Source organism: Carcharodon carcharias, chromosome 17, assembly GCF_017639515.1.
Source record: "Carcharodon carcharias isolate sCarCar2 chromosome 17, sCarCar2.pri, whole genome shotgun sequence".
NCBI lineage: Eukaryota > Metazoa > Chordata > Chondrichthyes > Lamniformes > Lamnidae > Carcharodon > Carcharodon carcharias.
The window spans coordinates 28,442,833-28,470,685 of record NC_054483.1 but is presented as its reverse complement, the minus strand read 5'-3'; the positions used below and the strand labels follow the sequence as shown (position 1 = coordinate 28,470,685).

The following is a 27,853-nucleotide window of genomic DNA, read 5'->3' as shown; positions in this document are numbered from 1 at the left end:
GGGATACGCCAGAGGTCAGCATTGGAGGAGTGTAGAATTCTTGGAGGGTTGTGGGCCTGGAGGGGGTTACAGGGAGGGGCGAGGCCACAAGGAATTTGAAAGCAGGGGTGAGAATTTTAAGAAAGAGGCATTTCTGGGAGCCAGTGTTGGTCAGCGAGCTCAGGGGTAATAGGTGAAGAGGACTCCTAGTAAAGCAAGAAACTCTAGGAGATGAATTTCGACAAGACACTTGGACCAAATAGAGTACATTTGAGATTTTTTAAAGGAAAATGGGTAAACGTCTGGGTAATTTTTGTTGGTGTGACATCAACACCAGCAATGAAGGGAAGCAGCAATCTTTCCCTCCATTAAAACTGGATTCCAGGAACATTATTTGAATTGTTGCGATCTCCGTTTGCTCATCTTGGACATTATACATCAAAATAAGTGACTTGACCTATGGATTATTAATGGCCCCATGTTGTGTGTCAGTTTGAGCACATGCCTCAAAAAAGACATCATAAGGACAGTTAAACGGAGCGAAAGAGAAGAAATTATGGACCAAGTGACTTACGCCATTAATGGTGTCACTCCATATATTCCTGGGATTTTCGCATCATTAACCTCATCGAAAACAGTTAGAAAACAATTGTAATCAGTCCGGCCCCTTTAAAATCATTGGCGATTGTAATTTTCCTGCAGATAAGCTAGTTTTCACACTGCTGTTGCTTAACACTTAAAAATAATATTACCAGGGGCAGTGCTTTTCCAGTTGGTCTGAGCTCATTGACTTTGTTCCCAATAACCTGGAAAGAACCTTATTTATTTCAAATCATTGATTGACACAGGATCATTCTAAAATAAAACCTTCTTCAACAGATGGTTTAAATAACCAGTCAATGCAGTTCATCGAGCATGGCTGTGCAATTTGATGCTTCACACAAGTATTTATATTTCAAGCAAAGCAACCCTGGGAATTCCACTGTCAGCCACGCGTGTTCCTTCAAAAATCTCAAAGTTATATCAGTCCATAGCAACCCAAACTGACTAAATGAAGAAACCTAGTCAGTAGATCAGCGCAGTCACCACCCCCCTCTATCTCTGTAACCTCCCCCAGATCCACAATTCTCCAATATCTCTGAATCCCTCTCATTCTGGCCTCTTGCCCAATTTTAATTGCAACACCATTGGCAGCCGTGCCTTCAATTGCCTGGACCCCAACTTCTCCCCCCCTGTTTCCACCTCTCTTTCCTGGGCCCTATATTCTCTAGAGTTGAGAAGAATGAGAGGTGACCTAATTGAAGCATACAAGATTCTCACAAGGCTTGAGAAGGCAGATGCAGGAAGGATGTTTCCCTTGGCTGGAGGGGTTCTAGAACCAGGGGACACAGGCGTAGAATCAGAGGTAGGCCATTTAGGACCGAGATGAGGAGGGACTTCTTTACTTGGTAGTGAATCTTTGAAATTTTCAATCCCAAGGGGCTGCGGAGGTTTAGTCATTGGGCAAGGCAGAAATTGATAGATTTCTAGATATTAAAGGTATCAAGGGATATGGAGATAGTGCGGGAAAAATGGCTTTGAAGTAGAAGATCAGCCAGAATCTAGTTGAATGGCGGAGCAGGCTCGAGGGGTTGAGTGGCTTACTCCTGCTCCTATTTCCTAGGTTCCTGCTTTGGCATTCCTTAAAGCACCTCTTTAACCAAGCTTTTGGTCAGCTGTCCTGACATCTCTCTATGTGACGCTCCTGTGAAGCACCTTGGAAAGTTTCACTATGCTAAAGGTGCTATATAAAGGCAAGTTGCTGTTGTTGTTAATGATCCTTTAACTACCCAAACATACTGAAATATCTGCAGCTGGCAGCTCATCAGCAGGCTATCAGTCAGAAGAGATGCCCTAATACCACCATTGCCACTGGGGTCTGAGCTCAGATGGGACTTCAAGAGGGCCTCAGGTTGTTTAAAGTTGCTAGGCTATGATCAGCTGCACTGCTTCCCATTCACTGATGAAATCCACCATGATGTTTTCCAATTCAGTCGTTCATTGGTGTCATCTTCTTTCCAGAATGTTGACTGCCATGGATCTCTACCTCTGTCTGGCCTGTGCTGCTTTTATCTAGTCCACATTGGTCACCTGCATCCACTCCATTCTATTCATCATTCGTTTTCTCCTCTGCTTCTCTCTCTTACCTTTTCCATCAATCTTTTCCAATAACTGTCTCTGTCTACCGTCTGCTCTAACGATCTGGACAAAGTATCGTATCTTTCCCTCTTTGTTGTTGTGCAGTAATTTCCTCTCTTCAGCCATTTACAGCACTTCCTCATTGGTCTTTCTGCCTGCCTGTGGAGGATAGGCGGAACATCCTCCTATATATCCACGTCTCGAATGCGTTCAGATTGTCGATAGTCTCTTTGTTTATCGTCCGTGCTGGAAAGGTAGGAAATGTGGAGTAGCTTATTAATGGCTAGTTCAGTGTGCTGGGTGGGGAAAGTTCTGGTGACCTCACTGTGACAGGAAGATTGTGGGCTACTGATTCACAAAACTCAAGCACAAAGGTAGGAGGAGCAGGGCCTTGTATTTTTAATCACATCTTCCTGACATCCCAAAGTGTTTCACAGCTAATTAATTTGGTATAATCACTGTAATCCAATCACAGCAAGAACTCCAAAACACGAAGCTGTTTTCCTCTGAGTGCTGGTTGAGGGAGGAAAGTTGGCCAAGACATTAAAATATGCCTCACCCTCCCATCCCCATAGCGCCATGGGATCTTTCACATCACCCTGAACAGATGTGCTCTTTGACTTAGTGCCTTACTCAAAAGATAGCACCTCTGATGCTCCCTCTGCACTGCACTGAGTGTCGGTTACACAAGAACACAAGGAATAGGAACAGGAGTCGGCCATTTGGCCTCCAGAGCCGACTCTGCCATGCAGTAAGATCCCCAATCTTCCATCCGATCAGCATACTCCTTCACGCCCAAAAACCTATCAATCTCTGTCTTCAATATACTCAATAACTGAGCATCCACAACCCTCAGTGGCAGAGAATTTCCAAGATTCAAAACCCTCTGAGTAAAGAAATTTCTCCTTATCTCAGTCCTAAATGGCCAATCCTTTATGCTAAGGCTATGCGAACTGGTTCCAGACTCTGCATCCAGGGGGAACAGCCTCTCACCTGTCATGCCCATTAAGAGTTTGTATTGTTCTGTGAGAACACTTCCCATTCTTCTGACCACCGCCGAATATCGGCCCATTCTACTCAAACTCTCCGCACAGGGCAGCCCTCTCATCCTGGGAATCAATCTAGTGAATCTTCCTTGCACTCTCTTTTCAGAGAAGTATATTCTTCCTGAGGTAACAAGAAAAAATAACTGGACACAGTTCGTTCAGGTGTGACTTCACCTGAGGCCTATATAATTGCAGCAAGACTCGCTTCCAGTTGCAACCACTCCCCCTTTGCAGTAAAGGCTAACATATCATTTGTCTTCCTAATTGCTTGCTGAACCTTCATGTTAACTTGATGCGCTCTAATTGCAGAGTGAGGTTTAAACCCATAACCTTCTGATTCCAGGGTGAATGTGATCACAGAGCAAAGCAGCTACGCAATGAGGCACAAAGCAAATATTAGGCGCTTCATTGGAGAGATCGAATAAGAACGCGAGTGCCAAGAATGAACATGACAGGTTATTACCACCCATCCCCCCCGCAGTTGTGCAGAATTAGCAATGTTAAAGGTTGTACTCCTGAGTATGCCAGGGATAAAACCAATAGGGAAAAAAAGCCGTTCATGCCTTCATGCTTCATAATTTAAATTAATATTCGTGAGGATTGCTGGATTTAATTTTCAGTTAGGTACATAAAATTATATTTTTAAAACATTTTTCTATTTTGAATTCCCCGAGTCTCACAAACCCTCCACCTGGGGAACTCTTCAATTACCAACTTTCAGTCATTAACTTTCCAATTTTTGGACAGCAGCTGTGTTCTGAATTCGATTGAGACGGGTTCAGGTGTAGGAGGCCTTTGGTCTGTTAAACATTCTCCTTCCAGGATATCAATCTCACCCTGCGTCAGTCAGCCAGGAGCCTCGGCTAATCCCTCCACAGAAGGATGGCATCCCGGGCAGAGCAGTACTCCCTTGGTACTGCGCTGGGCTGTCGACCTGGTTTGTGTGCTCAACCAGACCGAAGAAGCCAAGCACTGCAGCCTCTGGTGTCCGGGGGTTTGGAACTTGGAGGTCATTGTAATGTTTCAATCTTTATTCCCATTGATTCCCCTGTACCTCAAGTAGCTGACACTGACGGATCTTGGCGTTCTGATTTTGGATTTGTCCACCAATGAGGCAACAGTGAAAGCTTGAGGACCAACAAATTCAAACTAAAGAAACCATCAGATGAGAATCACAAGCACGGATAAGACTGAATCACCTGGATGCATGGGGTTGAGTACTGGGGCTCTCAGGGAAGCTAGTTTGGATACCTAGAGGGTAACACCCCTGTAGTTAGTCTTGTGGATTAATTATCAGGTTGATTTCTGGTCCCATATCGTCTGTATTACAAAGACCATCTACTTGTACAACATCACCGGTCTCTCTAGCCCTGTTGCTGCTGAAACTCTCATTCATGTCACCTCAAAACATGACAATCCAATGCTCTCTTGCCCAGACACCTATCTTTCACCCCCTGTCAACTTCAGCTCATCCAAAACTCTGCTGCCCTTATCCAAGCTCACACTGAGGCCTGTTGACTAATCACCCACTGTGCTCGCTGACTCCCAGTCCAGCAACGCCTCGATTTTACATTTCTCACTCTTTGTTTTCAAATCCCCCCATGGCCTTGTCCCATTCAATCTCTATAACCTCCCCAAGTCTGACAATTCTCTGAGAACTCTATGTTCCTCAAGGTCTGGTTTCTGTGCATTAAGCCAACATCCATCTCTCCCTTTCACTTCACAGTGCCAAGTGAGCCTTCAGTTAACTCAACCTTAAGTTCTGGAATTCCCTCACCAAAGCTCCCAGTTCCCTGTCCTTCTTCCTTAAAACCCACCTCTTTTGCAAAGCTTTTAAAATCACCTATATTTTTGGTTTGGTGTTCGTTTTTATCCATTTATGAGTCTGTGAAATGTCTAGGAATTCCCTTTTCCTGATGAAAGGCGCAGTACAAATGCAAAGCCTTGTTGTTGCAAGGAAGCCAAGCACATATTATTGGTTTTGTCAATAAAACTGAATGTGATGAGACACAGAAATGTGACATGCCATCCTTAAACAGGTCAATGAGCCCACCGAAATGGTGAAGAGCAGGCTACTCCATGAGGACTTTGATCATTCACCAGCAGGTATGGTCTGTGTTTGTGCAAGCTTTAGAATCGGACCTCTTTAAAAATAAGAAAATTTTGATGGCAAGCAGAATGGGATTGCACAAATGCCACATCTGTTCAACATGACTATGGATGCAGCAGTTGGAATATCAGCAAGACAATGGAAGATAAATTAAAGGCAAGAAAGGTGTAGTTTTTGAGACGTAACAATGGTGATTAGTTGGACAATTAATGAGGAAGCTTTAAGGAAAGTAGATACATAAGGAAAAAAACTTGTGCATATTAAAATCAAGAGACACCAACAATTCTTTGGGCACATACTTGAGAGAGAAACTGGAACATCTGGTAGTGACTGGGAAAATTGAGGGTAGCAGAGCAAGAGGGAGACAAAGGAGAAACATGGAAACTTGGAGAATAGGAGCAAGAGCAGGAGTAGATCCTTCAGCCCTTCAAGTCTGCTCCACAATTCAATTTGATCATGGCTGGTTCTCTATCTCAACACCATACTCCTGCTCTCTGCCCATACCCCTTAATGCCTTTAGAGTCCAGAAAGCTATCTATTTCCTTTTTAAATATATTCACCTCCACAGCCTCTGTGGTAGAGAATTCCACAGGTTGACCACCCTCTGAGTGAAGAAAATTTTCCTCATCTCAGTCCTAAATGGCTTGGCCCAAATCCTAAGACTGTGGCCCGTGGTTCTAGGCTCCTCAACCAGGGGAATCATCCTCCCTGCATCTAAACTGTCTAGCCCTGTTAGAATTTTATACATTTCAATCAAATCCCCTCTCATTCTTCTAAACTCTAGTGAATACAGGCCCAGTCGAACCAATCTCATACAACTGTCCTGCCATCCCCGGTATCAGCCTCGTGAACCTTCGTTGCACTCCCTCTATGGCAAGTATATCCTTTCTTAGGTAGGGAGATCAAAACTGCGCACAATACTCCAGGTGTGGTCTCACCAAGGCCTTTTATAACTGTAGTAAGACATCCTTACTTCTGAACTCAAATCCTCTTTCAATGAGGGCTAACATACCACTTGCCTTCCCAATTTCTTGCTGCACCTGCCTTTCATTGACTTTCATTGACAGGTGTACAAGGACACCCAGATCCCTTTGTACACCCACATTTCCTAATATATCACCTTTAACTAGTACTCTGTCTTTATGTTTTTCACACCAAAGCATATAACTTCACATTTATCCACGTTATACTGCATCTACCATGTGTCTGCCCACACACACAAAACTTGTCTAAATCACCCTGAAGCCTCCTTGCATCCTTCTCACAACACCGCCCAGTTTTGTCATCAGCAAACTTGGAAATATTGCATTTGGTTTCTTCATCCAAGTCATTTATATATATCGTGAATAGCTGGGACCCAAGCACTGATCCTTGCAGTACACCACTTGTCACTGCCTGCCGTCTGGAACAAGACTCATTTATTCCCACTCTCTGTTTCCAATCTGTCAACGAATTCTCAATCTATGCCAGTATATTGCCCCCAATCCTATGTGCTTTAATTTTTCCCACTGGTCTCTAATGTGGGACCTTATCAAAAGCATTCTTGAAATCCAAATACACCACATCCACTGGTTCTCCCTTATCTATTCTACTAGTTAGATACTCAAAAAACTTCAGTAGATTAGTTAAGCATGATTTCCCTTTCATAAACCCATGCTGACTTTGTCTAATCCTGTTAATGCTTTCCAACTGTTCTGTTACCAGGTCTTTTATAATAGATTCTAGCATTTTCCCTGCTCCTGATGTTAGGCTAACTGGTCTGTAATTCTCTGTTTTCACTCTTCCTCTTTTTTTAAATAGTGGGGTACATTAGCCACCCTCTAATCTGTAGGAACTGCTCCAGAGTCTATAGAATTTTGGAAGATGACCACCAATGCTTCCAGTATTTCCAGGGCCACTTCCTTTAGTATCTGGGATGTAGATTATCAGGGATGTTTCAGCCTTTAATCCCATTAATTTCTCTAGCACCATTTTTTTAACAATAGTGATTTTCTCCAATTCCTCCCCCTCGCTAGACCTTTGGTTCCCTAACATTTCTGGGAAATTATTTGTGTCCTCTTTTGTGAAGACTGAACCAAAATATGTGCACAGTGGAAAGCTTTTGTGGTAGAGAATTCCACAGGTTCACCACCCTCTGAGTGAAGAAGTTTATCCTCATTTCAGTCCTAAATGGCCTGCCCCATATTCTGAGACTGTGATCCCTTGTTCTAGACCTCCCAGCCAGAAGAAACATCATCCCTGCATCCAGTCTGCCCATCCCTGTCAGAATTTTATATGTTTTAATGAAATCTCCTCTCATTTTTCTGAACTCCAGTGAATACAGGCTTAGTCAGCCCAATCTCTCCTCATATGACAATCTTGCCATCCCAGGAATCCGTCTGGTGAACCTTCGCTGAACTCCCTCTATGGCAAGTATATCCTTTCTTAGGTAAGGAAACCAAAACTGCAGACAATACTCCAGGTGTGGTCTCACCAAGGCCCTGTACAGCTGCAGTAAGACATCCTTGCTCCTGCGCTCAAGTCCTTTCGCAATAAAGGCCAACATACCATTTGCCTTCTTAACTGCTTGCTGCACCTGCATGCTTGCTTTCAGTGATTGGTGTACAAGGACACCCAGGTCCCTTTGTACATCAACATTTCCCAACCTATCACCATTTAAATAATACTCTGCCATTCTGTTTTTCCTACTAGAATGGATAACTTCACACTTATCCACATTATACTGCATCTGCTAAGTGTTTGCCCATTCACTCAACCTGTCTAAACTGTCTTGCAGCCTCTTAACACCCTCCTCATCGCACACATTCCCACCAAGTTTTGTGTCGTCTGCAAATTTGGAAATATTACATTTGGTTCCCTCATCCAAACCGTTGTTAAATATTGTGAATCGCTGGGGCCCAAGCACTGATCCCTGCTGTACCCCACTGGTGCCTGCCACTCTGAAAAAGACCCATTTATTCTTACCCTCTTGTTTCCTGTCTGCAAACCAATTCTCAATCCATGCCGATATATTACCCCCAATCTCATGTGCTTTAATGTTACACACTAACCTCTTATGTGGAACTTTATCAAGAGCTTTCTGAAAATCCAAATACACCACACCCACTGGTTCTCCCTTATCTATTCTGCTAGTTTTGTCCACAAAAAACTCCAATATGTTTGTCAAACCTGATTTCCCTTTCATAAATCCATGTTGACTTTGCCTAATCCCAATGACATTTTCTAAGTGCCCTGTTATCACTTAATACACCAACAGCTTGAGAAGCAGAACAGGTACAAAATTTAAGACCAACATCAAGATGTTGGCTGCTACCAAGGACCATGGATATTGGAGAGCAGCAATTGCCGCTGTTGTAAACCCTGGAACATGAAGAAGTAGAGTTTACATCAAGGATTCAAATAAATAAATGCAGGTGACTCAATGACACAATTATGCTTGCTCCCTCATAGAGTAAGAGTTGTTACAGTGTAGAATAAGGCCAATCAGCCCATAAAGTCCATGCCAGAAATATCAATGGCCTTGGCCTCTGATGCTTTAAGCAGAAAGATTAAATGCTCCACAGCTATCGTCTCCTTGGCTCCCCAACAGAGGGAGTTATTATTTGTATGTTAGCTGTGTTTAATTGTACACAGGTGCTGGACATTCCCGTAAGGCCTCGATACATAGAGATGAAAATTGTGCCTGTTGGAGTTAGGAGGTCCACGCTTATAATGTGTAACTCTGTAAATAAATATACAAGTGTGTAAAGATTGGCTCCAGTTCCATCATTCACCTACTTGGGTTTATGGAATAGAAGAAGAGGCAACATCAGTCAGGGCAGGGACCTGAGGGATCATTTTCCAATGTTGGGTTACTGACTCGGAGTTTTATTCCCTCAGACAGGATTTGGAGACGTCAAGGCATGGTCTCCTTGGTCTGAAAACCGGGTGCAGCGTGGGTGATGCTTTTCACCTGATGTGAAATTAGATCATTCTGCCTCTCCTTTCATTACTTTCCACCCAACTTTCAATTGGAATGACATGGTTCCCAGCAGCAGATGATTATTTCAACTCCAGAGATTCTTGCATCAGTTTTTTTTTGCAATATTTCTGTTTAAAATGAGCTTGAATTTTAAATGCGGAGAGCATTAACATTTAAAATTTGTGACGCCATCAGGGATGTGGTTGTGCAGTCATGCATTATTAATCTGTTTAATTCCAGTCATATCATCAATCAAAAATGTAATGTTCCATCAGTGGAACTGTGGTTTAATGATGCATTTTGGTGATGAGCTTTGGGATGTCCCAAGAATGGACCAAGGTGCTCTACGTTGTCTCTTTGGGTGACCAGATCATGTTTTACAGAAATACCAGGGTTGGTGTTGGGCTGTTTCATATGTTAATGTATGTCCGAGTCATTATTATTTAATTCATTCTTGGAATGTGCAAGGTGGGCATTTATTACTCATTCCTAGTTGCCCCAAGATGGTTGACAATTTTTTAAAACACTTTTTTCACAGTACACGGGCGTCGCTGGCTAGGCCAGCGTTTATTGCCCATCCCTAATTGTCCCTTGAGAAGGTGGCGGTGAGCTGCCTTCTCGAACCGCTGCAGTCCATGTGGTGTAGGTACACCCACAGTGCCGCTAGGGAGGGAGTTCCAGGATTTTGACCCAGCGGCAGTGAAGGACAGCGATATATTTCCAAGTCAGGATGGCGAGTGTGGCTCAGAGGGGAATTTGTAGGCGGTGGTGTTCCCATGTATACCCTGCCCTTGTGCTTCTAGGTGGTAAATGGTTGCGGGTTTGGAAAGTGCTGTCGAAGGAGTTTGCTAGACCATGTGAGAGGGCAGTTAATAAAAATGCGGAACCAGAGTCATATATCACATTTCAATAAAAGGCCCTGCTGGGAGCTGCTGGAGAATTAAAAGCAAGGAGCTAGGAGATGGGTGTGTGATATAGCACTGAGAGTGGCAAGCACAGGGTAGAGGACAAGGGGGTATTGGATAGGGAACAGTAGGAATGCAATAGGGCAATGGAGGAAGATTGGGAGTGGGATGAACAGGATAGCACTTTCAAAGATCCAGCACAGGCATGATGGATCGAATTACTTCCTTCTGCGATATATGTTTTCATAATAATTCAGCCAGAACAACAATTACCAATGACTGGGACAAACGTGGTCAGCAGAGCCCCTAGTTTTACACATCATGGATTCTCCTCATCATCAGTAGGCAGTTGTTAACCCGTATCCATGGAATTGGCCAAACGGGAAACTCAGTTTCATTTTGATGCACTTGTTCTCAGAGTCACTGAAGGTCAATGTGAAGGGTTTGACCAATCCACAATATCTCCAGATATCAAAGTATCACAGTCATGTGTGACGTATTCATTCAGCAACAGCCATTTCATTTCTCAAATCAATAACTAGCTAAACAAAATACTGCGGATGCTGGAAATCTGAAACAAAAACAAAAAATGCTGGAAAAACTTAGTGGGTCTGTGGAGAAAGAGGCAGAGTTAATGTTTCAAGTCTGTAGAGTGATACGGACTTGAGACATTAACTCTGTCTTTCTCTCTCCACAGATGCTGTCAGACCTGCTGAGTTTTTTGTTCATGACCACCTAAACATTAACCTTCTTGGACATAGCAAGGAATAGAGTTCCAAATGCCACCACAAAATTCAATTCTGTTCAAATAGTGAAATGTCACAACCAATTCTTAATTGTTGGACTGGTTTTAACAAATCCTCTGATCCAATTTTATGTCAATGCACATTATTGGAAAGAAAGAGAAGACAAGGACTTCAATGGTTTGAGGTGCTTTGGCAGGGTTGGCAACACTTGTCTTTCTCAAAGTCAGAAAGTTGTGGGTTCAAGCCCCATTGATACCCAAGTGGACACAGATATGAGCCAAAGGCAGATATATGGAGTTAGGTCACATTGTCCAAGATAGTATCGAATCATCTTCCCTTGACATTCAATGGTATTGCTATCCCTGAAACGCTCACCATAAACATCCTGGGAGTTACCATTGACCAGAAACGGAACTGGACTAGCCATATAACACTGGCTACAAGAGTGGGTCAGGGGCTGGGATTCCTGTCGTGAGTAACTCACCTTCAGCCTCCCCAAAGCCTGTCCACATCAACAAGGCACACGTCAGGAGTGTGATGGAATACTCCCCACTTGTCTGGATGAGTGCAGCTCCACCAAGACTCGAGAAGCGTGACACCATCCAGGACAAAGCAGCGTGCTTGATTGGCACCCCTTCCATCACCTCCCTCCACCATCTATGCACATTGACGGCAGTATGTACCATCTATAAGGTGCACTGCAACCCACCAAGGCTCCTTCGACAGCACGTTCCAAATCCACAACCTGTACCCACCTAGTAGGGCAAGGTCAGGAGATGCATGGGAACACCACCACATGCAAGTTCCCCTCCAAGTGACACATCATCTTGACTTGAAACTATATCGCCGTTCCTTCACTGTCTGGTGCACCTGCACCACTTGGTTTGCAGTGGTGCATCACCTTCTCAAGGGCAATCAGACATGGGTAATAAACGCTGGCCTTGCCACCGATGCTCAAATCCCGAGAACCGTGTAAAAAGATAAGCAACCATAATCTCATAAAATGGTGGAACAGGTTTGAGGGGCTAAATGGTCTGCTCCTGTCTGTAGATAAAGTTTCAACCCATGCGTAAGAAGATCGCTCAAGTTGCTGACAATGTCCTGCTTCAGGATTTATCCCCAGCGCGGCCACAGATCTAAGGACAAACCTTTTAAAACCTACCAGGTCAACAGTGTAGAAACAGGATAAAGCAGTAGGTTGCCTTGGCTTCAGGGGCTTGAACTGGCAGGGCCTGTGGGCTCAAATGCTCCACTGACCCAAGTCTAAATATGCCTGACTTCAAGGCAGGAGAAAAGGACTGGTAGGGCGCATGTGCTTATGATGAAGCACGTGAGAAAATAAAACATCTCCCTCTGCGATTTCCCTCGGTGTATTGCAGGGCGTGCGTGAGGGAGCTCGTGTCTATGCTGGGCCAGTAAATAGCTTCAAAGAGCTTCTCGCAGTCAGTTTGCTTTCTCCCCCATGAGTCTAAATGCAGTGATGGAATAGAATCTGATCCCTTCTGTTTGCTGACGGTTCTAATCAGTGTGTCAATCCTCATTCTTTTCAGGTGATGACCTGTATGAAAGCTCTCCCTACGAGCCGGTTAACTCTCGTCTGTCCGACATATTCAGACTTGCTGCAATCAGTTCAGGTAAAGAAAATGATGTTTCCTTCATCTCCCTCTGAAAACATATTCTCTTCTGAAAGAGTGGAACGAGTGTGGGGATTTATATGAGGATAAATAAACAGTGGTACTGAGAGTCACTAGATGTTCAGTTCAAATGGACCAAATTCCACTATTAAATCCCCCAAACACCACTGCAAATCTTGTAATCCCATGTAATCGAAATAGAGTTTGATCATCTTAAATGTTTAAAACAGTTGTCTTGCTTCCAGATGCTGCAGTGCCAATGACAGGGGACAACAATGTTTGAACTTTCAGAAGAATCTTAAGTTCCAATTTATCCCCAGTCACTTCCTCCGTTTAATACTTCAGTTGAGCATCGGCCTAATTATCCCAATGAGACGACATATGGTATATTCCAAACACAGCAGAGGGCCAGATGTAGACCAGTGTACCTGGTCCCAACATCAATGCCCCTCAAAGAGCTCTCCGATTCTCCCTTAAGTTTTCCCACCCGTCTTCTACCCACTCCTGTTGGTCAAGTTATCACATTTAAACCATCTGCCTCCTTCTGAGCTTGAGTTCCTGACTCCTGCTTTTAGAGTTCCTGCCAATCTCAGATACGTGACTGAGGTTCCACACATGGATTATCTCGAGGACCCCTGAAGATTGGTATAATCTTTCGTGATGAACAATGGAACAGTGGCAGCAAATTCAGCAGTGACTTTTGGAAGGAAGTTGGGTAAATACTTCAAGGGAAAATATTTATGGGGAAAGAGCAGGCAGGGTGAGATTAACAGGTTGGCTTTTTCAAAGAGCTGGCAAAGGCACAATGGGCCTCTTCTGTATCAGTCTCTGATTCTCTCCTCAGTCTTCTCTTCATCAGTGTAAGCAACCCTAAACTCTTCCCAAACTGCTCCCAGGTTCTATATTTAATACACAAAATGACTAATTTGTCAAAATGAGTGGAAATGTTGGTGACTTTTGTTTCTGAGTTGGAGTGGGAGCAATCTGGGTACGTTCGGACTCCTTAAACCTAGGCCCAGTTTGGATCATTCCCAGTATTAATCTAGTATCATTGATTGTTGTAAAAACCTATTTGGTTCATTCATGTCCTTTAGGGAAGGAAATCTGCTGACCTTGCCTGGTCTGGCCTACATCTTAAAGAAGGAGAGAGTGATGGATGGATGGAGAGTTTAAGAGAGGGAATTCCAGAGCTTAGGACCAAGGTAGCTGATGGTAGGACTGCCATCTGAGGGACGATGGGAACTGGGTGGGGGGCCAGAATTGGAGGACAAGGGCCAAAGATCAAGCCTTTGCAATGTAATCACGTTCTACAGACTGACTGACCTCAACTTCTTCCAGAGTACACAGAGAACAGTGTCGCAGTTTAAGGAACGTGAATTTCCCATTCTGCCAGGAATGTGTTGTGCAGTTGGATCGCTTGCCAACTGGTTGCCATGTTCCCATTCTGCCTCTTGTTAGCTATTGTCTTGCCTGCCCAATCAACTTTAGCTGGATGAAGCCAGTTGATAAAGTATAATAAACCAAAGAAACCTATGTCGAAAGCTGAATGAAGATGAACTAAAATGATGAAAGGGCCAATTATGACACTGGTAATTAAGCAGCGAAATTATTCCAGATAATTATATCTTTTTTAAGGTGTTCCTGGTCCCTAGATACATGGTAGATTTTAATCAAGGAACCGCTACATTTACTAGAATTTTACATTAATTGAAAACTTTCTGACAGACAGAACTAAATTAACACACAATATCACAAAAAACTCAATTACCAATTCACTCACCTGTTTGAGAGGAGTGTAACTGGTAAGATTCCTTTTATTCATATAATTTGGAAACACATATCAAAAGATGACATCCTGTTAATTTGGGCAGTCAGCCCCTCTGTGAAGAGAGATATACAGAAAGGAGTTGGAAATTACTGAAAGTAATATTTGGATATTAAACATTTAACAGTATAAATTTGGCTTCGGCGGTGCTATATGTAGTGCTTGATGTTCAGCCCCGCTGCAGGATGATACACTCAAGGGCTTCAGCACAAAATAAAGGTGACACTCCAGTGCGGTACTGAGGGAGCGCATCTCTGTCAGAGGGTCAGTATTGAGGGTGAGCTGCACTGTCAGAGGGCCGGTACAGAGGGAGCAATGCACAATCAAGGGGTTATTACTGAGGGAGTGCAGCTCTGTCAGAGGGTCAGTGTTGAGGGAGTGCTGCACTGTCAGAGAGTCAGTACTGAGGGAACGATGCACAATCAAGGTGTTAGTACTGAGAAAGCGCTGCGCTGAGGGAGTGTTACATTGTTGGAGGGTCAGTGCTGAGGGAGTGCTGCACTGTTGGAGGGTCAGTACTGAGGAAACACTGCATTGTTGGAAGTGTGTCTTTCAGATGAGACGTTAAACTGAAGCCCTATCTGCCAGCTGAGATGTCAAAGATTCCATGTTATTATTTTGAAGAAGAGTTGGGGAGTTCACCCTGGGCCAATATTTATCCCTCAACCAACATCACAAAAGTAGACTATCTGGCCATTGCTGTTTGTGGGAGCTTGTTATGCGCTTGTTGACTGCTGTGTTTTCTGCATTACAGCAGTGACTACACTTCAAAAGTACTTCATTGGCTGTAAAGCACTTTGGTCATGAAAGGTGTGATGTAAATGCAAGTGTTATTCTTTTCACAGACATTGACCTGTTTCAAGCTAAAGTTTTGTGTCAGTCTTGGCTTGGTTGGTAACGCTCTTGTCTCTCAGCTAGAAGGTTGTGAGTTCGAGACTCAAACAGAGATTGACCACATGATCCTGGCCTAACACTTTAGGTGCAGTACTGAGAGAGTGCTGCACTGTCAGCGATACTGTCTTTTGGATGAAATGTCAAACCCAGGGCTCCAACTGCCCTCAAAGATGGATGCAAATAATCCCATAGAAGAGTAGGTAAGTTCGCTCTGACATTATGGCCAATATTTATCCCTCAACCAAAATCACTTAAAAGAAGATTTGATCAACTTTTTGAATGTGGGATCTTGCTGTGCCTAAACAGGGCTGAACACCGCACTGCACTACCCCCCCCCCCCCACCCCCCACTGCCCCTTATTTTCCCACATTACAAAAGTGGGAATGTTATTGTCAACGACTTGCTTTGCGCAGTTTACAGACAGATACAGTAAGGAGTGATACAGAAGCTAACCTAGGCTGTTTCCTTAGAACAAGACAGGGTTCGAAAATATGTGCATCTTGGTAATGGAAATAAAATATAGGCAATTTGCTTCTTCACCAAAGGCTGGTTGTGGGACGGAGGGTCTGTGTTGGCTGGCAGTTGCCATCGCAGCGATTCACTTTTTGGTTAGATCACTTAAAAGAAACAAAGTGGACGTTGATGTGACAGCATCTTCCATGTCAGTGGTGAATAAAGTTAGAGAGCAAATTGTCTTCAACTACCAGAGATCAATAAACTCTTCAGGAGAGAGGCTGTGGGCGTTCTGTGCATTGAGAATAATTAACTATGGAGTTTGAGTCAGAGGTGCACGTGCTTTGTTTGTGTTGAGGGTCGTGCACGGTGTGGTAGAAATGACAGAAGATGTAGCTGTGTTTTACTGGTGAGAAAATAAATCTATAATTAATCGTTTTGTAACAGAGGCTTGCTGACAACTTGTCAGAGTGTAAGAATGCCTTCCTGGTGTTAAACAAGGTGCTAACAGGCTGCTGAGCCACGGACTAGTGCAATGGAGACAAGTCAGTGGCTGCAGTCAGTAGGGTTACAAATAGCCAACTGTGTTGTCCAGCAACAAACTCAATTTTTATCTTTATTCTTTTTCCTATTTTATACTCCCATTCCCATCTTAAGTCTATTTATTTTAAGTTCATCAGTGCCTCCCACAGATGTTATGCATTATAACTGGGCTTCAGTGACTGAGTACTATGTGATACAATTGGGGTAAAGTGACTGAATACCATGTGGGATAATTGGGATTCAGTGACTGTGTGCTGTGCAGTAAAATTGGGGTTTGATAACTGTGTTCTGCCTGATACAACTGTGGCTGGCCTCATCACAGTGATATGTGCCCTGGTTAAGGGGGTTTGCCCACAAATTCCATGCACAGGAATTGTCAATATTATTTTGACTTGATAAGAAGTGAGATACCCTCATCCTGGACTCCTTGTCATTTTCAGCATCCTTCTGTCTACGATGGACATGACGCAAATCAAACCCATTGGGGATGATGCAGCTTCAGATGTACCATTGACTGAAGGGGCCGATCTGTGAGAGACAGGTTCTGCTACAAGTGCTGCATTGGAACGAGTTTATCAAGTGTCCTTGTGGGCTGTTGTTTTCGTTGCCAAGCTGCTGTGGCCACTGATTGTCACGGTGGCATAGCCCAAGGGTCCACTCTCATTGGCTAGTGTCAATGGTGTGAGAATTGATGTTTCAGGCCTTCATGTCATGCTTGGAAGCATCCTTGAAGCGGAGGCTCGGATATCCCACTGATCTCCTGACTCTGCCATCTCGCTATACAGAAAACCCTTGGGTGTGAGACCATCGTCTATCCTGGTCTTGGACTAATCCGTCTTTATGTCAGTTTTTCCTGCACCACCATCTTCCCATTCTCCTGCCCCTTGAGATGAATTGTGCTGAAAGGTTGCTAGGTTTAGTTAGCTTTTGTGCTGGCTGTGAACTGTGACCTTTTAATCATGAGCCAAGCCTTTGTGTTCGCTAATTAGTTTTTAACACAAGAGTTTTTGCTCTTGTTTAAGGCCACAGCCCCCACCCTGCTGGTTGAAAGTTGGTTATGTGGCAAGCTGCAAACTATTGTCTTTATCTGAGGAGAGAAGACCATCAATAAGTCAATCAAAGCCCAAGAAACTGTTATTAAAGAGTCATAGAGGTCTACAGCACAGAAAAAGGCCCTTCGGCCCATTGAGCCTGCGCCGGTCAAACAAGTACCTAACTATTCTAATCCCATTTTCCAGCACTAGGCCCATAGCCTTGTATGCCATGGCATTGCAAGTGCACATCCAAATACTTCTTAAACGTTATGAGGGTTTCTGCCTCTACCACCCTATCAGGCAGTGAGTTCCAGATTCCCACCACCCTCTGGGTGAAAAAATTCTTCCTCACATCCCCTCTAAACCTCCTGCCCCTTACCTTAAATCTATGCCCCCTGGTTATTGATCCCTCCATCAAGGGGAATAGTTCCTTCCTGTCCACCATATTTATGCCCCTCATAATTTTATACACCTCAATCATGTCCCCTGTCAATCTCCTCTGCTCCAGGGAAAATAATCCCAGTCTATCCAATCTCTCCTCATAACTAAAACTCTCCAGCCCAGGCAACATCCTGGTAAATCTCCTCTGCACTCCCTCTAGTGCAATCACATCCTTCCCATAATGAGGATTCCAGAACTGCACGCAATACTCTAGCTGTGGCCTAACCAACGTTTTATGCAGCTCCAGCATAACCTCCCAGCTCTTGTATTCTGTGCCTCTGAGATTATGGATTTGGAAAAAATTTTGGGCAGTTGCTACTGTACATCTTGTAGATGGTACACATTGGAACCACTGTGCATAAGTGATGGAGGGAGTGAATGTTTTAGGTGGTGGATGGATACCAATCAAGCAGATTGACTTATCCTGAATAGCATTGAGCTTTTCTGCTCAGCACGTGGAAGTTTTGCTTGTCTACGAGTTTATATGTTGCTCAGTTGGCTGGTGCCTCTGTGTGCACAGTACTTATTTATATGAGCCTCTAAAGAATATGCCTGCTGCATTGACATTATTGTCATTTTAGCTTTCGTTACGCACATCCAGCTCTTAAACGTATTTGATGCATTGATTGCCTTGAGCATTAGTTAACAACTGACAGCACTCCAAGGACTTGGGGAAAATCTATAAGCCACCTGCACTGTACATTGATATTCTGTGATTGGCATCAGCCAGCTGTAACTGGGGCAGGAAAATACAGCCCAAGCTGGCTGCAGAGCCAGCAAGGAGTTTTAGTTAATGCTTAAGCTACTTGAAAATGGGGAAGTTGCCTCATCCACACAACAGTCATGACTGATTTTGCTTCACTGCCCCATGCAAACTGACTGCTTAGGCTGTAGTGTTTGGAGTGGAAGCTACACTTAAACTGAGGGAAGCTGTGATCACAGACTGGCAGCTGACACCCTTCGAGTTCAGCAGAACAGATTGTGGCACGAGTGGTCCCTATTCTCTCACTCCTCGTTCCTACAAAAAAGGGACTAACTGGTACACAATCCAATGTGCAGAGATAGATACATGCATGTGCACAAGCATACACACGTGTACACATGCATACACACATGCACGCACAAGCGTACACATGCATACACACGCATACACACACACACGCACAAGCGTACACATGCATACACACGCATACACACACGCACGCACAAGCATACACATGCATACACACACATACACACACAAACGGACACATACAGATGGACACACATGGACACACTCCATTACGCACACACATACACCAATGCACAATGTGGTCGACTCTTAAATGTCCTCTTAAATGGTTCAGCAAGCCCCTCAGTTGTAACAAACTGCTACGAAATCTAAAAGGAATAATGAAGCCAGACAGATCAGCCAGCACTGACCTAAGCAATGGAAATGACAATAGCACACACAGCCCCATCGGCCCTGCAAAGTCCTCCTTACCAACATCTGGGAGCTAGTGCCAAAATTGGGAGAGCTGTCTCACAGACTAGTCAAGCAACAGCTTTACATATTCATCCTCACGGAATCATACCTTACAGATAATGTCCCAGGCTCCACCATCACCAACCCTGGGTATGTCCTGTCCCACTGACAGGACAGGCCCACCAGAGGTGGCCTAGTTGAGAGGGAGTTGCTCTGGGAGTCCTGAACATTGACTCTGGACCCCTGGAAGTCTCATGGCATCAGGTCAATCATGGGCAGGGGAAACCTGCAGCTGATAACCAGCAACCATCCCCCCTCAGCTGATGAACCAGTGCTCCTCCATGTTGAACATCATTTGGAGGAAGCACTGATGGTGGAAAGGGCACAGAATGTACTCTGGGTGGGGTCTTCAATGTCCATCACCAAGTGTGGCTTCGTAGCATCACTACTGACCAAGCTGGCTGAGTCCTAAAGGACATAGCTGCTGGACTGGGTCTGCGTCAGGTAATGAGAGAGCCAACAAGAGGGGAAAAAATACTTAACCTCGTCCCCACCAATCTACTTGTCGCAGATGCATGTGTTCGTGACAGTATTGGTAGGAGTGACCACTGCACAGTCCTCGTGGAGATGAAGTCCCTTCTTCACACCCTCGATCCTATTGTGTGTCACTACCACTGTGCTAAATTGGATAGATTTTAAACGGATCTACTAACTCAAGACTGGGCATCCATGAGGCGCTGTGGGCCATCAGCAGCAGCAGAATTGTACTCCAATACAATCTGTAACCCCATGGCCTGGTATGTCCCCCACTCTACCATTACCATCATTCCAGTGGATCAACCCTGGTTCAATGAAGAGTGCAGGAGGGCATGCCAGGAGCAGCACCAGACATACCTAAAAATGAGATGTCAACCTGGTGAAGCTATAAAACAGGACTACTTACATGCCAAACAGCATGAGCACCAAGTGATAGACAGAGCTAAGCGATTCCACAGCCAACATATCAGATCTGGGCTCTGCAGTCCTGCCACAACCAGTTGTGAATGGTGGTGGACAATTAAACAACTCACTGGAGGAGGAGGCTCCATAAATCAGTGATGGAGGAGCCCAGCACATCAGTGTAAAAGACAAGTCTGAAGCATTTGCTACAATCTTCAGCCAGAAGTGCCAAGTGGATGATACATCTTGGCCTCCTCCGGACGTCCCCAGCATCACAGATGCCAGTCTTCAGCCAATTTGATTCACTCCACGTGATATCGAGAAATGGCTGAAGGCACTGGATACTGCAAAGGCTATGGGTCCTGACAATATTCCGGATATAGCACTTAAGACTTGTGCTCCAGAACTTGCTGTGCCCCTAGCCAAGCTGTTCCAGTACAGATACAACACTGGCATCTACCCAGCAATGTGAAAAATTGCCCAGGTATGTCTTGTACACACAAAGCAGGACAAATCTAATCTGATCAATTACTGCCCCATCAGTCTACTCTCAATTAACAGTAAAGCAATGGAAAGGATCATCAATAGTGCTATCAAGCTCAGTGTTATCACTTACTCAGCAATAACCTGCTCAGTGACACTCATTTTGGCTTCTGCCAGGATCACTCAGCTCCTGACCTCATTACAGCCTTGGTTCAAACATGGACAAAAGAGCTGAACTCCTGAGGTGAGGTGAGAGTGACTGCCCTTGACATCAAGACAGCATTTGACTGAGTGTGGCATCAAGGAGCCCTAGAAAACTGGATTCAGTGAGAATCAGGGGGGAAAGCTGTCCGCTGGTTGGAGTCATACCCAGCACAAAGGAAGATGGTTGTGGTTGTTGGAGGTCAGTCAACTCAGCTCCAGGACATCACTGCAGTTCCTCAGGGTAGTGTCCTCGGCCCAACCATCTTCAGCTGCTTCATCAATGAGCTTCCTTCCATCATAAGGTCAGAAGTGGGGGTGTTCGCTGATGATTGCACAATGTTCAGCACAATTCGTGCCTCCCTTGTCCGTATGGAGCAAGATCTGGACAATATTCAGGCTTGGGCTCATAAGTAATGTTCGTGCCATACAAGTGCCAGGCAATGACCATCTCCAACAACAGAGAATCTAACCATTTCCCCTTGATATTCATTGCCATTGCCATCACTGAACGTCCTACTGTCAACACCTGGGGGTCACCATTGACCAGAAACTGAACTGTACGAGCCATATAAATACTTTAGCTACAAGAGCAGGTCAGAGGCCAGGAATCCTGCAGCGAGTAACTCAACTCCTAAAGCCTGTCCACCACCTACAAGGCACAAGTCACGAGTGTGGTGGAATACTCTCCATTTGCCAGGATTAGCGCAGCTCCAACAACACCCAGGACAAAGCAGCCCGCTTGATTGGCACCACATCCCCAAACATTCACTCCCTCCACCACCGACACATAGTGGCAGCAGTGTTTATCATCTACAAGATGCACTGCAAAACCCCACCCGGGATCCTTAGACAGCACCTTCCAAGCCCATGATCACTACCACCCAGAGGGACAAGGGCAGCAGATAGTTGGGAACACCACCACCTGGAAGTTCCCCTGCGAGTCATTCATCATCCTGACTTGGAAATATATCGCCGTTCCTTCACTGTCACTGGGTCAAAATCCTAACAGCACTGTGGGTGTACCTACACCATATGGACTGCAGCAGTTCAAGAAGGCAACTCACCACCACCTTCTCAAGGGGCAATTTTGGTTGGGTAATAAATACTGCCCTAGCCAATGATGCTCACATCCCATGAATGAATGAAAAAAAACCCACACATGCACAATCCAACACAGTCACAGATATACACGCACACACCAAAACACACACACCCCAGCACACTGACACACCCTCCTACACAAACACACATGCACTCACCAATAGACGTGCACACATGTACTTGCATCTCAACACATGTGCGTGCACACACCCACACACCCAACCGCATATGCATGCATATATTAAAAATGACAATTGCCCACAGTCATCCATCTGTTCGATACCCAAACTGTCCAGGTATTGTCTGCCCAAGCCTCAAGTCTTCCATTTGTGCCTTGCCTAGTTTAAGAATCCCTGCTGAAAGCACTATCCGTGAGATAGGCAAAACACTTCTGCTGAGCTCAGAGCTCCTCCAGGGATCCTCATGGTGAGCTTCCGTATCTTCGGTTTATTTTGACGTCCATATCAATGTTTAATTTGCGACTGCGACTAAATTATTCACAATCGGTGTTTTGATTCAATCTCTGATTTAATGGCTATTTGCCTGAATTTGTTGAATTTTCCCGACTCCCCCATTTGGAGTGACCCCACCACAAGTGGGCGTTTTCATCTTGCTGGATAAGTGAAGTGGGCAAAATACCCTCATCTTAAATCTCGTTTTCCCATTTTCTTTGCTTCACAAGTAGATCATTTAGCTTTTGATGGAGTAGGTTATACAGTAGATTATACAGCTAATTGATTATCAGTTCTGAAGCAATGGGTGACTTGAGTGCACATAACAACACTAAACCCAGCGAAATTAAATAAAAGGATGATTGTCAGCTTTATGGGTTTGACAGGCCCTCGAATGGGTTATATGGAAAGCTGCAAGGAAAATTGGGGCGGTGATATCCAATGATTTCATTCTAACTGTAAAATACGCTTGAGGACAGACGAGTCATGAGAAAGCTCAGTAAAGCAGTGAAAACAAATTCTTGAAAGAGAACAACATACAAGGCAATGGGAAAGGGCAGGGACCAATTGGGTAGCTCTTTCAAAGAGAAGCAGAAACACGTTGGACCGAATGGCCTCCACCTGTGTTATATCGTTCTATGATTCTACGCTACCACTGGTAATTTTCTTTTACCACAATCATTCCTTTGTAGTTTAATAAAAAAACCCAAAGTCATGACATGAAGTAGAGGGTGGGGTTTGTGCTGATTGTCAAATCTGGTTGAATGCGTTCCTGGGGGGTTCAATCACATGATGTCTGACCAGTTCTACTAAGGTTAGGGGGAGACGGTGATGTGGTGGTGATATCACTGGACGAGTAATCCAGGAGTCCAGGCTAATGTTCAGGGGGCCTGGGTTGAAAGTCCCATCAGGGAAGCTGGTGGAATTTAAATTCAGTTCATGAAATTAATAAAACTATGGCAACTAGTATCGATTGTTGTAAAAACCCACCTGGTTCACTCACGAGTTTTAGGCAAGGAAATGTGCAGTCCTTTCAAGGCCTGGCCTACATGTGACTCCAGACCCACAGCAAGGTGGTTGACTCTGAACTGCTGTCTGAAATGGCCAAGCAAGACACTCAGTTCAAGAGTAATTTGGGATTGCCACAAATATCGGCTTTTCCAGCAATGCCCACACCCCATGATAAAAAGGTGACTGCATTTCCATTTGAACCCTGCAGCCATGAATCTCTGCTTGTGGCTTCTCGGCTGCAGACGTTGTGCGAGGGGTTGCAAAAACTAGAAGGCCTCCCATGAATAGGAGGGAGAGAGGGAAAGAGAGGGTGGGGAAATGAAGGGAAGGGAAGAGATGTGTCCTGTTATCCCACCAGTAACTGGAAGTAGTGACAGGTGAAATCCTCCTTCATCGAACAAGTTGCAGTTCAGGCCCTCTGGTAGATGTCACTCTTCGCACCTCACTCCCTCTCACCTTGGGCTGTGCTTTGGACCTTCGATTCCGTGTGAAGGTGAGAGCATTAGCAGCAAGTAATGCAGCCAAATAAAAGCCATGGCACATCGCCTGGAATATTACACACTGAGAGACAGAGAACGCTGGCACAAACATTGTTGCTTTGCCAGAATTACATGTCTGGATGAGGACTGCACTCAATTTGGATTCCTGCTGACTCTATTTAAGCAAACAATCAGTTGAAATCTCATCTCCGCCCATTTCATCACTCTTTCCACAGAATAATTTAAAATTTAAATACAAACACAAAGGAAGATAATTTACAAGGTGATTACATTTTGGAGATTTATATTACAGATTTTAAAAAAAACACCGAAAATGTTGGAAATAAAGCCAGAAAGTGTTGTTAATAGAGAGCAGATGAAAGATAAAAGACAAATGCTTTCCAGCCAGTGGAGGACTTTTGAAAGTGTCATCAGTGTTGGGAGATGGAACGGCAAGTCCTCACACTGCAAAGTCCAACAAAGAACGCAAGATAATTTTTTTTAGCGGTTAGTTCTGGGGTCAATGTAAGTTGTAACACGAGGAAAACTCTCCTTCTCTTCATGACCACTTGAGAAGATAGATAGTTTTATATTCCTGACAGTCAGTTGAAAGAAGAAATCAGAGCCAGTCTTCACTTGGAAAAGATTTACTCACAGATTGAAATATTATAGGGATGTGTCTCCTGACTCCACTCTGCTCCTGTGTCATTGAGTGTCTTTCTGCACTCAAGAAACCATCCAAACAATGCCCTCCATATGTACATAATTAACCTCAACTGATACAACTAACAGATGGGACCTGTTTAGTGGCACACCTGGAAGACGGTACCTCCAACAGTGCTGCACTCAGTCATTGCTGCCGGCCGAGATAATGTGCTCAAGTTCAAGGATGGGAGTTCAACCTGCACCAGTCATGGGTCAGAGGCTGGAGTGTGAGCCAAGGCTGACAACGATATGTTTACGGTTACTTCCAACAGTCTCTGGCTTCGATTTCACTCTTCTCACTCATCCTTCGGTAATCTTATCGGAACAGGGAGAGGCCATTCAGCCCCTCGAGCTCCAAGTGTCTCAGATTTTTGTTAAGTGAAAGCTAAGATGTTAAACTGAGAGAGAAGGATGAGGAGTCAGAGGTTCAAATGAGTCAAAGATAATCTTAGGATTGATATGAGGAAGTTCCTCCAGAAGATGCTCAGTGATTGAGAGATTAAGTCATAGAGGCAGGAATTTGCTGCAATGGGAAACTATAAGGTGAATTAAGATGGACTGAATGGCCTTTCTTAAGTAATTATCTTGAGACTAAAATGAATTTATATCAAGGACAAGCTCCTCTTGTGGAATAATGCAGTAATTGCAGTCACAGAAACATAAGAACCAGGAGGAGGCTATTCAGTCCCTCCAGCCTTTTGTGTCATAGATTAAAGTTGATTTTTTGGTCCATTCCGTTCACTCACCTTTGCTCCACATCCTTTGGTAACCTTACCTCATGGAAATCAATCTCAGCCTTCAATGCTCAAATTGTGCCCCCAGTGTCCACAGAGTTTTTGGGGGTACAATTTTGGATTGGAAATATACTGAGAGAGTAGGAGCTTTACCCCGTGCTTTAACTGTCCTTGTCAGTGTTTGATGGGGCAGTGTACAGGGAGCTTTACTCTCTATCTAACCCCGTGCTGTACCTGTCCTGGGAGGGTTTGATGAGGACAGTGTAGAGGGAGCTTTACTCTGTATCTAACCCTGTGCTGTACCTGCCCTGGGAGTGTTTAATGGGGGCAGTGTACAGGGAGCTTTACTCTGTATCTAACCCCGTGCTGTACCTGTCCTGGGAGGGTTTGATGGGGACAGTGTAGAGGGAGCTTTACTCTGTATCTAACCCTGTGCTGTACCTGTCCTGGGAGTGTTTGATGGGGACAGTGTAGAGGGAGATTTACTCTCTATCTAACCCCGTGCTGTACCTGTCCTGGGAGTGTTTGATGGGGACAGCGTAGAGAGAGCTTTACTCTGTATCTAACCCCGTGCTGTACCTGTCCTGGGAGTGTTTGATGGGGACAGTGTAGCGCGAGCTTTACTCTGTATCTATCCCCGTGCTGTACCTGTCCTGGGTGTGTTTGATGGGGTCAGTGTAGAGGGAGCTTTACTCTGTATCTAACCCCGTGCTGTACCTGTCCTGGGAGTGTTTGATGGGGGCAGTGTAGAGCGAGCTTTACTCTCTATCTAACATCGTGCTGTACCTGTCCTGGGAGTATTTGATGGGGACAGTGTCAGGGGAGCTTTACTCTGTATCTAATCCAGTGTTGTACCTGACCTGGGAGTGTTTTACGGGGACGGTGTAGAGGGAGCTTTACTCTGTATCTAACCCCGGGCTGTACCTGTTCTGGGAGTGTTTGATGGGGCAGTGTAGAAGGAGCTTTACTCTCTATCTAACCCCGTGCTATCCCTGCCCTGGGAGTGTTTAATGGGGCAGTGTAGAGGGAGGTTTACTCTGTATCTAACCTATGCTGTCCCTGTCCTGGGAGTGTTTGATGGGGACAGTGTAGAGGGAGTTTTATTCTGTATCTAATCCCGTGCTGCACCTGTCCTGGGAGTGTTTAATGGGGACAGTGTAGAGAGAGCTTTACTCTGTATCTAATCCCGTGCTGCACCTGTCCTGGGAGTGTTTAATGGGGACAGTGTAGAGAGAGCTTTACTCTGTATCTAATCCCGTGCTGCACCTGTCCTGGGAGTGTTTAATGGGGACAGTGTAGAGAGAGCTTTACTCTGTATCTAACCCCATGCTGTCCCTGTCCTGGGAGTGTTTGATGGGGGCAGAGCAGAGGGAGTTTTACTCTGTATCTAATCCCGTGCTGTACCTGTCTTGGGAGTGTTTGATGGGGCAGTGTGGGTGCAGCTTTATTCTGAATCTGAATTATTAATGCGCTAATTTCATTTTACTATTGAATTTTGAAGAGTTTACATTCACATGTATATTTTATAAGCCTATTTTACATTTGGATAATATTGATTTTCTGTAGGAGTACATTGATATATTGCAGTTTCCTGGTTGAGTTGTGTCTGGACTGAGAGCAGTGTGGGTTTAGGTGAAGCAATGAAGTCCTAGGCTTTCACTAAGAGTTAGCATTATGTCTGTGGTGGCGAGAAATCAGACGGCATAAATCTTCACCTTCATATGTACGATCTTGTGACTAGCACCCAAAATAATTCTCCCCCGCCCCCATTCCCATCTCCCCAGTGTGTGGTGACATCTTTGCGCTCAGTGTACGAATGTAGGAACAGGAGGAGGCCATTCAGCCCCTCAAAGTTATTGCATGGGAACAGATGAGACCACTCAGCCTCTCAAACCTGTTGCAGGGACAGGAGGAAGCCATTCAGCTTCTTAAGCCTGTTCACCATTCAGGTAGATCACACCCGTTCGCTTCTTCATTTATCGGCCTTGCTTCTACATCCCTCAATACCACGAATTAAGATGCCAAAACAACACCTCCACATGTGATCAATTGCTTTTTGAGCTCTTGTTATTTGTTATGGCTGCTGACTGGCCAATCAATTTGTGCACAGGAAGCTCCCACAAATAGTAAATTTGCAATATGATAAATTAATCTCCATTTGGCGGTTTAGTTGAGGAAGAAGATACTGAAGATACTGACCAGGACATGAGGAAAACCACAGACTGTCGATGGCTGTTTTCATCCACTTGAACAGTTTGACGTGGCCTCAGTTTAACATCAAACAGAAGAAGAAAGGCACCTCTGACAATGCTGCGTTCCCCCAGTACTAATGAAAATAAATAAATATGTTACATTTCTGCAGTACCTCTCCCAGCCTTGGGGGGGTGGGGGGGGGGGGGGCGGGGGGCGGGGTGCTTCACAGCCAATGATGCGCTACTGAAGTCCAGTCAATATTGTAAGGTGGGAAACACGGAATGGCGCGCTCCTTCACACATAGCAATGAAATGAACGCCCACATCGCATGTGCTGCA

The 27,853-nt window shown here is 44.7% G+C and overlaps 1 protein-coding gene across 2 annotated transcripts in view; it reads left to right on the top strand.

The window, feature by feature from the left end:
* Positions 1 to 27,853, top strand: part of LOC121290178 (GDNF family receptor alpha-2-like) — a 255,039-nt gene that overhangs the window by 37,140 nt on the left and 190,046 nt on the right. For both annotated transcript variants that reach the window (XM_041210435.1, XM_041210434.1), the window contains one exon: positions 12,476 to 12,559. In XM_041210435.1, the coding sequence (XP_041066369.1) occupies positions 12,476 to 12,559 (84 nt within the window). The remainder of the gene's footprint in view (positions 1 to 12,475; positions 12,560 to 27,853) is intronic.